The 12,539-nt window shown below is 47.6% G+C and overlaps 1 protein-coding gene across 4 annotated transcripts in view; it reads left to right on the forward strand.

Moving 5' to 3' along the window:
* The window catches only part of SP1 (Sp1 transcription factor), a 34,143-nt gene extending 27,916 nt beyond the window's left edge, over positions 1–6,227 (forward strand). For all 4 annotated transcript variants that reach the window (XM_039514356.1, XM_039514354.1, XM_039514355.1 and 1 more), the window contains exon 6: positions 518–6,227. In XM_039514356.1, coding sequence (XP_039370290.1) covers positions 518–834 — 317 coding nt within the window. In that variant the 3' untranslated portion in view covers positions 835–6,227. The remainder of the gene's footprint in view (positions 1–517) is intronic.
* The last annotated feature ends 6,312 nt before the right edge of the window (positions 6,228–12,539 follow it).

A 12,539-nucleotide genomic window follows, 5' to 3' on the forward strand; every position in this document is an offset into this window, starting at 1 on the left:
GCAAGTGGGTGGATGAATTCTTCCTCGCTACCTCCCACGTAGTTCTGAGACTTTGGTTCTAGTGCAGTAACTAAATATGGCTTCTGACCCCTGGTATGTTTTCATCACCAGTAAATCTGCTTTGGTCAGAAGTTGTATAAAGTGAAAGAGAAAGCCGGTGAGAGGAGAGTATGAAGATCCTTGGATGTTAGCATGGCAAAAGGCACTGACCACAAGTCTTGTGAGAGTTATTTCTGAGGGGCAGCACCCTCTATCTCTCACTGAAGGGCAGTTGAAAAGTGCTGCACCGCCCTCTCCCTTAATACCTGTCAAGGTTACTCTGTGAGCTTCATCCAGGCAATAGCTGAAAATTGCTTCTTATTCAGAGTTTGGTTTGTATGTTGAACCCTTGTTTGTTTGTTTGTTTGTTTGTTTGTTTGTTACAATGTGGTGGAAAGGTTTGGCTTCCCATAAGGACGTAAAGCAAGCGCGTTGTTGAAATGGCTGAGCGGTTCTCCTCTCCCATTGCTCTTCACAGGCGAGAAGAAATTTGCCTGCCCGGAGTGCCCAAAACGCTTCATGAGGAGCGACCACCTGTCCAAGCACATCAAGACCCACCAAAACAAGAAGGGAGGCACAGCCAACAATGTGGCCATGAACGTCTCTGCGGTCTCCATGGACACCGGGACTTCGGAGGGAAACAGTGGGCCAACCCCATCGGCCCTCATCGCAACCAACATGGTGGCCATGGAAGCCATTTGTCCCGAGGGCATCGCACGCCTTGCCAGCAGCGGCATCAACGTCATGCAGGTGGCAGATCTTCAGTCCATCAACATCAGTGGCAATGGATTTTGAGACTGAGAGACCCACAAGACATGGACGATGTACAAATCTGGGGTTCAAGGTAGTGTGCTGAGAGGGTAGAGTCAGTTTCACCTTCTAGCACGAGAGCCCAGTTCCTCTCTGCCAGGAATGCTACCTGAAAACAAGGCCCGGCGATCGGCTCAGACCTCTGAGGCCCAGTGACTACATGGGGATGCCAGAGCTTTTTTTTTTGACTCGACTTTCCCTCCTCCCTCATAACTTCTCCCTTTCCCTCAGTAGCTACCCCTGATGCCAACATGCCTTGGTAAATGTATATGATCATTGAAATACTTTTTAGTGCAAAAAAAAAAAAAAAAGATTCTATATTATTATATATATAAAAATATAAAATGTGTTCATTTGAGCAAGGAAGAAAATTGCTGCGACCAAAGTGGTTTTGGTCTATTTTGGATGCCTTATCTTTGAACAGATGACCCCGTGGGTAGTTAATAAGACACCACCCAAGCTGTTGTTCAGATGCTATATTATATTTTACATTGTAACCTTACAAAAAATTAGCCTTTTGTATTCTCTGCTTTTAGGTTTCTTTTTTTCCTTAATTTTTTTAATTATTTGGGTGAGGTTTTCTTCATATAAAACAGTCACCCTCTTCCTTCCCGTCACCCCTTCGTTGCTTTATTTTAAATTGTATTTGCTGCAGAGATTCTCCTATCCAACGTATTTTAACCTTGCTCTTTCATTCTGAGCATAAGTGTACATGTCAAATTGATTGTAAAGGTTTTTGTGCGGGTTCACTCGAGCTATTTACCAGAAGAGGGGCCGGGACCCCATAATGCGTTCTGAGATTTTTTGCGCGGGGGGGGGGGGAGAGGGAAGGGGAGTCTTGGGCAAATTTATTTTTCTGCAGTCGGTCTTAAAAACAAAATGCCAACGTCGGTGCGACCAGGGCTGGTGAGATGAAGACACCTTGAGTGTCGAGTGGCAAAAAAATAAGGAACTTGCTGAAAATGCAGTGGAGAAGAGACCACCGATAACACTGTGTCTATCCAGAGTAATTTGCCTAGTCTGGTTAAAATGTAGCGTGAGGGGATGCCTGTTGGCATCCCTAATCTGAGGGTTCCTGCAGAGCAGCTGATGCTAATGCAGAGGGTGAGTTGAAATTGACTGTTGGTCAGACTGGCAGGCTGCTGGTACATTTGTAAGTGGCAGGGCGTTTGTCTGCCAGACGGGGACTTCAGGCATAGGGTGCTTAGTGGACATGTCACATGGCCCCGTGCTGGGGCTGTTTGTTAATGGGAGGCGTGTCTCTTATTCAGATTAAATCATCACATCATCTTGCAGGATTTTTTTTTCTTCCAACACTACATCGCTTTTCTGGCTCCAAGGCGTCCCTGTTCTTTCAGAGATTTCCAAACCAGTAATTGGAAACAAAGGAATTTCCTGGCCATCTTTTCCTCTTTCTTTTTCAAGCCCATGGTGGGCTGGTAGTACTGAACCCTGCTAGACTCCTCTGTCCAACGCATTCTTCGTCCCCCGCCCTTCTCTTCCTGCTGCAGCCACAACAAAGTGGGTGTTCCTGATGTCCCCTCCATTTCCCCTAGCCCTTCTGTGAAGCCCAGTTGAAACGGAGCGAGCTGTCCTTACAACAGCATAAAATTGCAGGAAGAGGACATCGTGCTCTGTAGACTGTGGAGGGGCTTCAGGATTTAGAATCCCTCCAGTTGAGAATTCAGTCACCTTCGTGTATGTCACCCACCCTTCCTCGGCCCACAAATCATCCTTGATAACGAAGCTGCGTGTTGTTCATGCACTTGCGCATTTCAGCCCTTGGTGACTTCTTTAGTAAATCTTTGGTTCAGAGACACCTGATGGAAAGACAAGGGCTTGAAGAATCCTCTAGTAATAGGGTGAATTTTATTTAATTATGACAATAAGCAGTGTTCTGGTGTGTTTTCATAGAAAAATAAATGCGGGAAACTGCCATATACTCCAACACCCTGGTGTTCGATAGCTTATTCGTGCAGGCAGGTGGTGGTGGTTTTAATTTGTAAACTGGATCTTCTGTTGGATCCCTTTGCTAGGGAAGGTAGAAACATTGGGGTTTGCATTAACCAGCATCAAGGCTAAACTGCAACAGAGTCCTTGTCTGGAAGAGTGGGAGGGAAAGGTCTGTGTCTAATGTGTGGAAAGGTTTTTATATTTGGAACTCTGTTGGAAAGTGCAGCAGCTTTGGAAGTTAAAAATTAAAACCCCTCCGTATGGGTTGCTGTTGATTATGTAACTGTATATAATTCCTATCAAAGCATTTAAAACAAAAATCTGGTGTTGCGTGCAGAGGATAGTGTTAGGCCAGTGTTAATTGTTCCTCTCAAAAAGAGGAAGGAAAGAGGTAAGTAGCAGGTGGGAGGGCAGATATTACAGTGGAATCAGTGTCTCTCTTCACATTTTGGTCCCATGGTTCGTGCTAATTTTCAGCACACCCGGGGGTGTTGGACTCGTTTCAATTCCCATTTCATGCTTTTTGCTGGGAGGCTTCTAGGGAGTTTTTTATGCATGTGCATGGAATTGCAGGAAGACCACCTGTTTGGTAGGGAGAAACCCCAAACTATGTTGGAGTGAAATAAAACTTTATATGAACCTGAATCACACCTGTAAATGGTGCTTACTTTCTCTCTAACTAAAACCAAGTGTGATTCTGCTGTATATTTTATTAACACCTTGCATAGAAACACTTCTTTTAACCTGTTCTGCCTAAGGAGAATACACTTGAAATGAGGCAAATGCTGCGTGCTTCGGGGCTTTATAGGAAGGTTCAGGAAGAACATCCATCATTAATTATTTCAAAAACTCTCCTAGACCAGTTGCTGAGAGCACAGAGCCAATTTTGATAAGAGAGCCATTCATTGGCACCAACACTGAGAGGTGGTTTTTGCTGAGTCTAGTACAGCAGGTTTCTTCCCTATTCCAGTGTTGCTTGGAAAGTGAGGGAGACAATGCATCAAGGCTTTTGGGTCAGGAGTAGCAAATGAGACCACGGTGTTCCAATCAAATAGAATTTGAACTGTGCGCCTCTCGGAAGATTATTGCTCGGACACTGCAGTTCTGGGATCTAAGCATCTGCCCTGTGTCAACCCAGCTGAGTCCTAGAGAACGGAATTCTGGGCTAGGCGGGGAAACAGATGTGTTAGTCAGACTAATATCATGGGGATCGCCATAAAAGATCAGTCTAAAATAACCAGGGGCTTCTATGCTGCTAGTTTACAATCCCACAGACGGGCAAGTTCTCTGTGAATTCCCTTTTCTCTTACATCTTTCCCCTCTTCATGGGATGTGATGCAACCCAGAACACCGGGAGCAGGTATTTGTAATCAAGCTGCCACTATAAGACACACAGGCTGACCATGGTTGCCAAGGTAGCTGGGCTCTGAAGCGCCGATCACTCAGAAGTAACTTTTTTTTAGTGTAATGCAGACCTCGGCACCGATCCGCAATTGTCTTGTTTGCTTGAAAATCCTGTTGTTTTTTTTAACTCTATATATGCAAATTCCCTGCAGCTGCGGGATATTACAGGTTCTTTTTTTCAGATCTGAGTTAAATTTTTGGCAAGGTCTGTCTGTCAGCCAGCTCCCTTGTCTTCCTTCTGGGTGTGGCTTGCCCACTTGGGTTTGGAGAGAGATTTCTTCCACAGCGGGATGTGAGAGTTTTGTACCTTTACCAGTTCAAGACTGGTTGGTGACCTTTCCTCACCAGACTCTGTGTCTGTGTTGTCGGAGCATCAGCATGCCTTGTCAGTTTCAAACAGCAGTACCTCCCCTTTGCACCTGCAAAAGGCCTCCTTGTCTTCAAAGCAGGAATTGGTGCATGCCGGCAGGAGGCAACGTCCTGCCAAACTGTGAAGTGTGAACACATTTTTACCTTTTTAAAAAAATAAATACAGGGAGGGAGGAATCTTAGCTATCACTGTAAATTCTTCAGGCTGATTTCTTTCATCTCTCTAGCTCTATTTTTGGATTTGTATATTTTTATATAGGAAACTTTAAACATTTGTATTTTTTTAACAATCTGTGAAGCACTATGAATTCCAGTTGTGTCAAATGTCAATATCTTCCACAGCTTGTGAATACTGGAAGCTACGGATGGTTAGTAGAAAGCAGTGTTTGGAAAAAAAAAACACGTTTCAGTAACTCTGCCTCGTTGGGCTATTTGGTTGCTGGAGAACATTGCCAATTCCTCCTTGTCACTTAATGTACTGAGGTCCAAGGTAGATTTAGAGAAGTTCTGGAAACTACGCCCGTTACATCACTCGGTGACGACATTGTCAAGTAGTTATCCAGTATGTCAGATGCAGCAGAGTGCTGCGGGGAGTCCTTGTCTCCATTGAGAACATAATGTACTTTCATCTTCCCTCCACATAGCTGTCCACTAATCCAGATTGTCACTTAAGAAGCCTAGTGTAACCTGAGAAGGGTTCGAAAGGATCCCTAATGGTAATCTCCTTGTCCTTGTGGAGCTGTGTATCCTAAGTAGAAGGGAAAGTGGTGGTCACCCTGGATGGTATTGGCTTGTTTCTAAGCGCTGTCTTTGAGGAATATTCTTTGGACTGAGGTTTCTACCGGTGTCATTGTGACGGCGCTGAACAGGTCCCAGCAATGGAAAATTCACCACAGAGGAATGGTGCTTCCCCCCCTCCCCCCATTAGGGAACCAGAATTAATCTGTAGTTTCCTGTGGAAACAAATTGCCCTGCACGTGTCTCCGCTCCTCAGCGGTTTAGGCCTGGTCTGCACTTAAAAATCAGACCCATTACACCTAGTGACATCGCTCAGGGCTGTGAAATACGGTGGGCCCTGAGTGCTGTAGATAGGTCATCCTAACTCCTGGTGTAGATGGGGCGAGGTCAATGGGATCTTCTGTTGACCTAGCTACCGCCTCTGAGAGGCGAATTAGCTCCATTGACAGAAGGAGTTTTTCTGTCTACGTAGGAAGTATGGACGCTTCGGCACAGCCGCAGCGTTGCAGGTGTAGTATAGACGTGGCTATACCGCGTGTCAAATCCAAGAGCAGCAGCAGCACCAACGTAGGCGTCAGGGCAACTGTTTATAGACTGGAGATGGAAAACAAGCAGAAGAATGCGGGTATGGACCGTTCCTTGAACCTATGTGAAGTGGCTGGTCCTAGCTGCAAGAGCGATGCAGTTCTTGCTCAAATCCAGGCAAACTGTAGGAGAGAGGTTTGCTAAAGGCTAATTCCCAGTGTCCCCACTCCACCCCGGTCCTGTTAACATACACGATGGACCAGCGAATACAAAGAATGTAAAGTATCTGAGAACCTCGGTACAACCCCATAGCCTCTCTGGCCCAGATCCACAAATGTTTTTGGCTCCTAACTTTCATTGATTTCAGTGGAAGTTAGAACCCAAAATACCTTTGTGGATCTGGGCCTTTGTGTCTTAGATGAGTCCAGCTCTTTGGGGGCAGAGGGAGAATGTACTCGCGGGCTGCTGCAGCTCCTGGGGATCTGAAGCTACTCTCCATTTGCAAAAGAAAATTTCACCCGGGGGCTTAGAAATGAGATTTCTCCATCGCTGCTGACCAGCCACAGCTCACGCGGGAGCCTCACTGCCATTGCTCTGCTCGCTTTGGCATGTGTTAACCTCTCCGTTCTCATTAGACAGTCGCTCGTTAATATCCATCACCCTCCTCTGCTAATCCGGCTTGCCCTGTTCACCCATCTGCTCTCGAGGGTCTGCCTCACAGCAGGCTTTCTCATGCTGCACAAAGTTGCCAAGTTCCATGTGCCATACTGGGCTTTGTATCCTAGGGTGGTAAGTTTGGGTTGTTTCGTGGTTGTTCGGGCAGCAATGCTGAGGGCTGATGTTGCAGACTCAGTGGGGGAAATCTTGACCTCGTTTACAACCGAGGCCAAGCTCCCATTGACGTCGGCGTGTCTGTTGCTTCCATTAAATTAATTGCACTGTTCACCCAAGCACATGACTGGCTGCGTCTGTGTCAGGCTCTCAGGTGCACAGGGAGCGCCTGTATACATTTTAGATCTGCAGTTCCCTGTGGAATTAACTGTGCCTTTCTATACAGGGGTTCCAAGTGGCCAAACCATTTGCAGGCAGGATTGCACTGGGCTGTTTTTACCAGTTATTTTTTTTTACCCCACGATGGCTCAAAATGGTCTCTTCCAGCTTTAATCTACCCAGCCCTGTTTTTTCCTTAAACTTGATTAGCAATTCACTTCCCCCACCCCGCCTGCCGGGGAAATAACGTGTCCACTATTCTATGCATTACAGTGGGGTTGTGTGCATGGGGCGAGGCTAGTTTAGGCCAATGCCTGTTGCTTTTGTGAGTTAACCTGCGTCAATGCCCCCCTGAGGGTTAGTGAAACCATTTCACCAGCACTTCCTGTAGTTCCCTGGTCCCTCCTCCGACCGCCTCCCCCATCATTCCAAACAGGCGCCTCGATTCGATTCACCTTTTTGGGTGCTGAGAGCACACGCTTTGCGCAACTTGTAACACTGGCAATAATTCTCTCGCTGTGTAAAGACTGTTTTATCCTGTAATAATGTCTCTGTGCTTTTTTTTTAATCCAATTGCCGATGTAACGATGTCTGAAACACATTTTAAAAGTGCTATTTTTTTTTTTTGTACAAAGATTTAGATTAAAATGTAGTTTGGCTCCTTTGTAAACCGATTACAACTTTTTTTTTTTAAGGTAAATAAACAAGCGTCTCCGGATGGCATGGTGAAGTTTGTGCTTGAATAAAGAATATTTCAGTGCCCTTTGGCATTCACCTTGAGCTCAAGCGCCTTTGCCCAACACCTGTTGCCTGGCTTCTTGGTGACTGCGGGTTGTAAATGTATTTTTGTTCCTACAGCACGGTAGAAAGCAAGTGTCGCTGGAGGGCAGTGGGCTGTCTTGCCATTGACTTCATCGGGCTGCGGATGTTGGGATCTGGCAGAGAGAATCTTCATCACAGATGAAGAGACGAACCCAGCTCGTGTGTCCATCTGTCTTGAACTTTATTGTTCATAAGAACAGCCATGCTGGGTCAGGCCAGTGGGCCGTCTAGCCCTGTATCCGGTCTTCTGATACTGGCCCATACCAGAGCTTCAGGGAGCGAGTACAGAACAGGACACTTTTGAGTGATCCACCCCCCTCTTCCACTGCTGTTTTCTGGCGGTCAAGAAGTTTAGCATCACCCTGAGCATGAAGTTCCAGTCCCTGACCATCTTGGCTAATAGGTCCACCAATGGCTGTCTTCCATGAACTTATCTAGTTCTTTTCTGAACCCTGTTATACTTTTGGCCATCACAACATCCCATGGCAATGAGTTCCACAAGTTAATTGTGTGTGGCGTGAAAAAGTACGTCCTCGGGTTTTGGATAAAACCCGCTGCCTATTAATTTCATTGGGTGACCCCTGATGTTTGTATTGTGGGGAAGGGTGAATAACCCTCCATTCATGATTTTATAGACCTCCATCACATCGCCCCTTATTCATTTCTTGTCTAAGCTGAATAGCCCTGATCTTTTGACTCCTCCTACAGAAGCCATTCCATACCCTTGATGGCCTTCGTTCCCCTTCTCTGAACCTTTGCCAGTTCCACTATCTCCTTTGGTGAGATGAGCGACCAGAACCGGACACAGTATTCATGCCTACTGGTGGCCCACTCTCTGCAGTCTCTGGGATAAAGCCTCCTATCCAAATGTCCATATAACACCACACAAAATGTATCTGTTTTAAGCCTTACAACTATGAACTTCAGAATGTTCCTTGTTGAGAGATCTTCATGCTGCCAGTTAAATGAAAAGCCTGTTAAAGGCAGATTACGTGCCATAACCAAACACCAGAAAAGTGATACTGCTGTGTCCTGTTTCTGATGCTGTTTTGAACAAAGTTTCTATTTGTTTCCAAAGGAAGCAGTTGGTGGTGGCTTAAAATTGCCTTAGATTATAGTCGCAAAATTGTGTTGAAACAACCAGTGAAATTTAACTGATTCTTTCCCAGATCCCTTCAACAAATTAAAGTGAAGTGTTTAAAATGTCCAAAAAAAAAAAAAAAGTCACTAGACAAAGGGGAGTCTACACAGAGAGTGACTTGCCCATCAGGCCAGTGGCAGAGCTGGGAACACAGGGGTCGGCAACCTTTCAGAAGTGGTGGGTCGAGTCTTCATTTATTCACTCTAATTTAAGGTTTTGTGTGCCAGAAATATTCATATTTTTAGAAGGTCTCTTTCTAGAAGTCTATAATATATAACGAAACTGTTGTACCTAAAGTAGATACGGTTTTTTAAAATGTTTAAGAAGCTTCATTTCAAATTAAAATGCAGAGCCCCCCAGCGAAAACCAGCTCGCACTCTGCCTGCGGCACACAGGTGGCCTGTGCCTGGTCTCCTGAGTCCCGGGCCAGGACTCCACCCACTAGCCCACCCCCTCTCCCTCCAATGTCCCAATGGTTTGACCCTCTGCAATGTCTCTGGGTCATGGGATACAGTGTCCAAAAGCACCTAAGTCACTTAGGCTATGTCTACCCAGGGATGAAGAAGCTGGGACTGGCCCAGGTCAGCTGGCTCCGGCTCACAGGGCTTGGACTCGGGTTGAAAAATTACAGTGTAAGACGTCCAGCCTCGAGCCCCAGCTTTTGGACCCCTTGAGGGGGGAGAATCCCAGAGCTCAGGCTCCAGCCTGAGCCCGGACGCCTACACAGCAATTTTTAGCCTTGCGGCCACAGCCCCCATGAGCCTGAGTCAGCTGACCCAGGCCAGCGTGGCCGTGCCGTGGGGCCTTTATCCCTAGGTACGTGTACCCTTGGGTTCTTTGGAAAATTTCATGCCGTGATCGCCAAGCTCATTGATCGTGATCTCATTTACAAACATTCGTTCATTAACTTCCTTCCATGAGATCTACCGATTTACAAGCTGGAAGCACAAGGCATTGCTACTATTTAAAGGGGCGCCAACCACGTAAGTCGCTCCTTTCCGAAAAAACCTCGTCCTGGTGTTGTTACCAAGGAATCACACCGAGGAAAGGGACGGTGAACCGAGTAACGTGAGATGGGCGAAGTAAACAACGCGGGGAAAACAAAAACCGCCCCTTCCTGCAACCTTCCTTAGCTGCTACTCCGAGCGAGAGCAAGTTTGGGTTTTTTTCCCCCCTCAGAAAAGCAGGGGGCTTAGGTTGATTATCCCTCCGGACACCTCTGAACGAGAGCTGAGTTAATATCCTTGTTTGTCTAGCTGTGGCAATGGAGCCAGAGGCGGTTGCCTTGAGCTTACCCAGCAAGGAAAGGGCAGAGTTGGGAACAGAACCCAGGAGTCCTGATCTCTGTATTCCCTGCTCAAGCCAGCCTCACCCCCTTCCCACGGGCACGTGTAGGACTCTCTCATGGGGCTTGTGCTGGCCACTAGAGAGCACTAACGGCCTGGCCCCCATGAATAGCTAACCCCTAGTTCTGCTGCCCCACTGCGGTTCCCAGTGTTGAGGGCTCCTGGGTGTTTCCAGCCTCTAGCTCTGGTCAGCACAGGCCTGGCCCTGGGTTAATGATGTTGGCCCCAGTGTAGATGAGGAGGGCTACAGCGAGGGAAGGCTGCCTAGTGGTTACTGGCAGGCTCTCCTGCCTCTGGGGTGGGGTGGGGGAAATGTACTTGACCTGATCGGGGGCCTGGCCCTCAGAGCAGTGCAGGGAATTGATTAGCTGACAGGTGCCCAGATGATCCCCACAGGTGATCCACACTGCCTGCTGCAGAGGAAGGAAGGTAAAAACCCTTCTGAGGTACCGAGAGATCCAGATTCAATTCCCTGCTCTGCCACAGACTTCCAGTGTGACCTTGGTGCAGTCACTTAGCCTCTTTGTGCCTCAGTTTCCCCCCCTGTACAATGGGGATAACAGCACTGCCCTGCCTCCCCGGGGCACGCTGCGGCTAAATACATTAAAGACTGGGAGGTGCCCAAACACCATGGTGATGGGTGCCAGGTTGTACATACCAGCCCCACAACACAGCTCTCCTGCAGGGTTGCCAAATCTCACGACAGTTCCACAAGTCACTGCTACCCTTGTGAATTTCAGCCCTGGTGGGGTGTAGGGGGGTGGGATGGGACACTTGCCTGCCTCTTAGGAAGAGCAGCCGATCAGGACACTGCAGAACGGTGGCCGAGTCCCCCGCCAAGGAGCAGACATTCTCACCGGGGTGCTGCCACGACGCACGGGGGAGGAGATTGAGAACTCAAAAGCCAGTGTAATGATTTGGGGGGTGAGGGACAAGGAGGGAGGGTGGCTGTAGGCTCCTGGCCTGACTCCCTGACTGACCGTCGCATCCAGCACAATTTGTCCCCAGACAGAAAACTCTGGCAAAACCTCAACCACAGAACAGCTCCTTAGCCCACCCTGGGCTACTTCCCCTGCCCCGCTCCTGCTTCAGAGCCGTGGGCTGGAGCCCAGCTCCCACCTGCCACTCCACAGACCGCTGGCCTGGGACTCCCCCTGCTCCAGGGCCCACCAGGGTACGTCTACACTGCAGGTGCAAGCGAGCCGCCCAGCCCAGGTAGACAGCCAGGTGCTAGCTCCGCTCCAGCTGGTGCACTGAAAGTAGCAGTGCGGCCATTGCAGCAGCTCAGAAAAGCTACCAGACTAGCTGCCATGTTCGCTCTGGTACTTTTAGTGCGCTGGCACATGTCTGTCCATCTGGATTGAGAGGCACGCTACCAGCTGCAGTGTAGAGATACCCCCAGAGAAGCCAGCCAGCCACCCTTCTCCAGCTTCCCCTGGCAGCTAAGCTATCCCCCCTTTCTAAGAATCCCATGAAATTGCAGAACTACTAACTGTGATCTGTAACCTATCCTTTAAATCAGCCTCTGCCCCAGATGACGGGAGGATAGCTAATGTGATGCCAATTTTTAAAAAGGGCTCCAGAGGTGATCCCGGCAATTACAAACCTGACTTCAATACTGGGCAAATTGGTTGAAACAATAGTAAAGAACAGAATTGTCGGACACATAGATGAACATAATTTGTTGGGGAAAACCCAACATGGTTTTTGTAAAGGGAAATCATGCCTCACCAATCTACTAGAATTCTTTGAGGGGTCAACAAGCATGTGGACAAGGGAGATCCAATGGATACAGTGTGCTTCGATTTTTCGGAAAGCCTTTGACAAGTTCCTTCACCAAAGGCTCTTAAGCAAAGTAAGCTGCCATGGGATAAAGGGAGAAGGTCGTCTCATGGATCGGTAGCTGGTTAAAAGACAGGGAAGGAATAAATGGTCCGTTTTCAGAATGGATAGTGGCAAATAGTGGGGTCTGTACTGGGACCAGTCCAATTTAACATATTTCTAAATGGGTAAACAGTGAAGTGGCAACCTTTGCAGATGACACAAAACTACTCAGGATCGTTAAGTCCCAGGCAGACTGTGAAGAGCTACAAAAGGATCTCCCAAAACTGGGTGACAGGGTAACAAAATGACGGATGAAATTCAATGTTGATCAACGGCAACGTGATGCACATTGGAAAACATCATCCCAACTATACATCTAAAATGATGGGCCCTAAATTAGCTGTTGCCACTCAAGAAAGATCTTGGCGTTGTGGAGAATTCTCTGAGAACATCCGCTCAACATGCAGCAGCCGTCAAAAAAGCCAACAGAATGTTGGGAATCATTAAGAAAGGGATAGATAATGAGACAGAAAATATCATGTTGCCGCTATATGAATCCATGGGGCGCCCACATCTTG

The sequence above is a fragment of the Mauremys reevesii genome, linkage group 25 (assembly GCF_016161935.1).
Source record: "Mauremys reevesii isolate NIE-2019 linkage group 25, ASM1616193v1, whole genome shotgun sequence".
Classification (NCBI taxonomy): domain Eukaryota; kingdom Metazoa; phylum Chordata; order Testudines; family Geoemydidae; genus Mauremys; species Mauremys reevesii.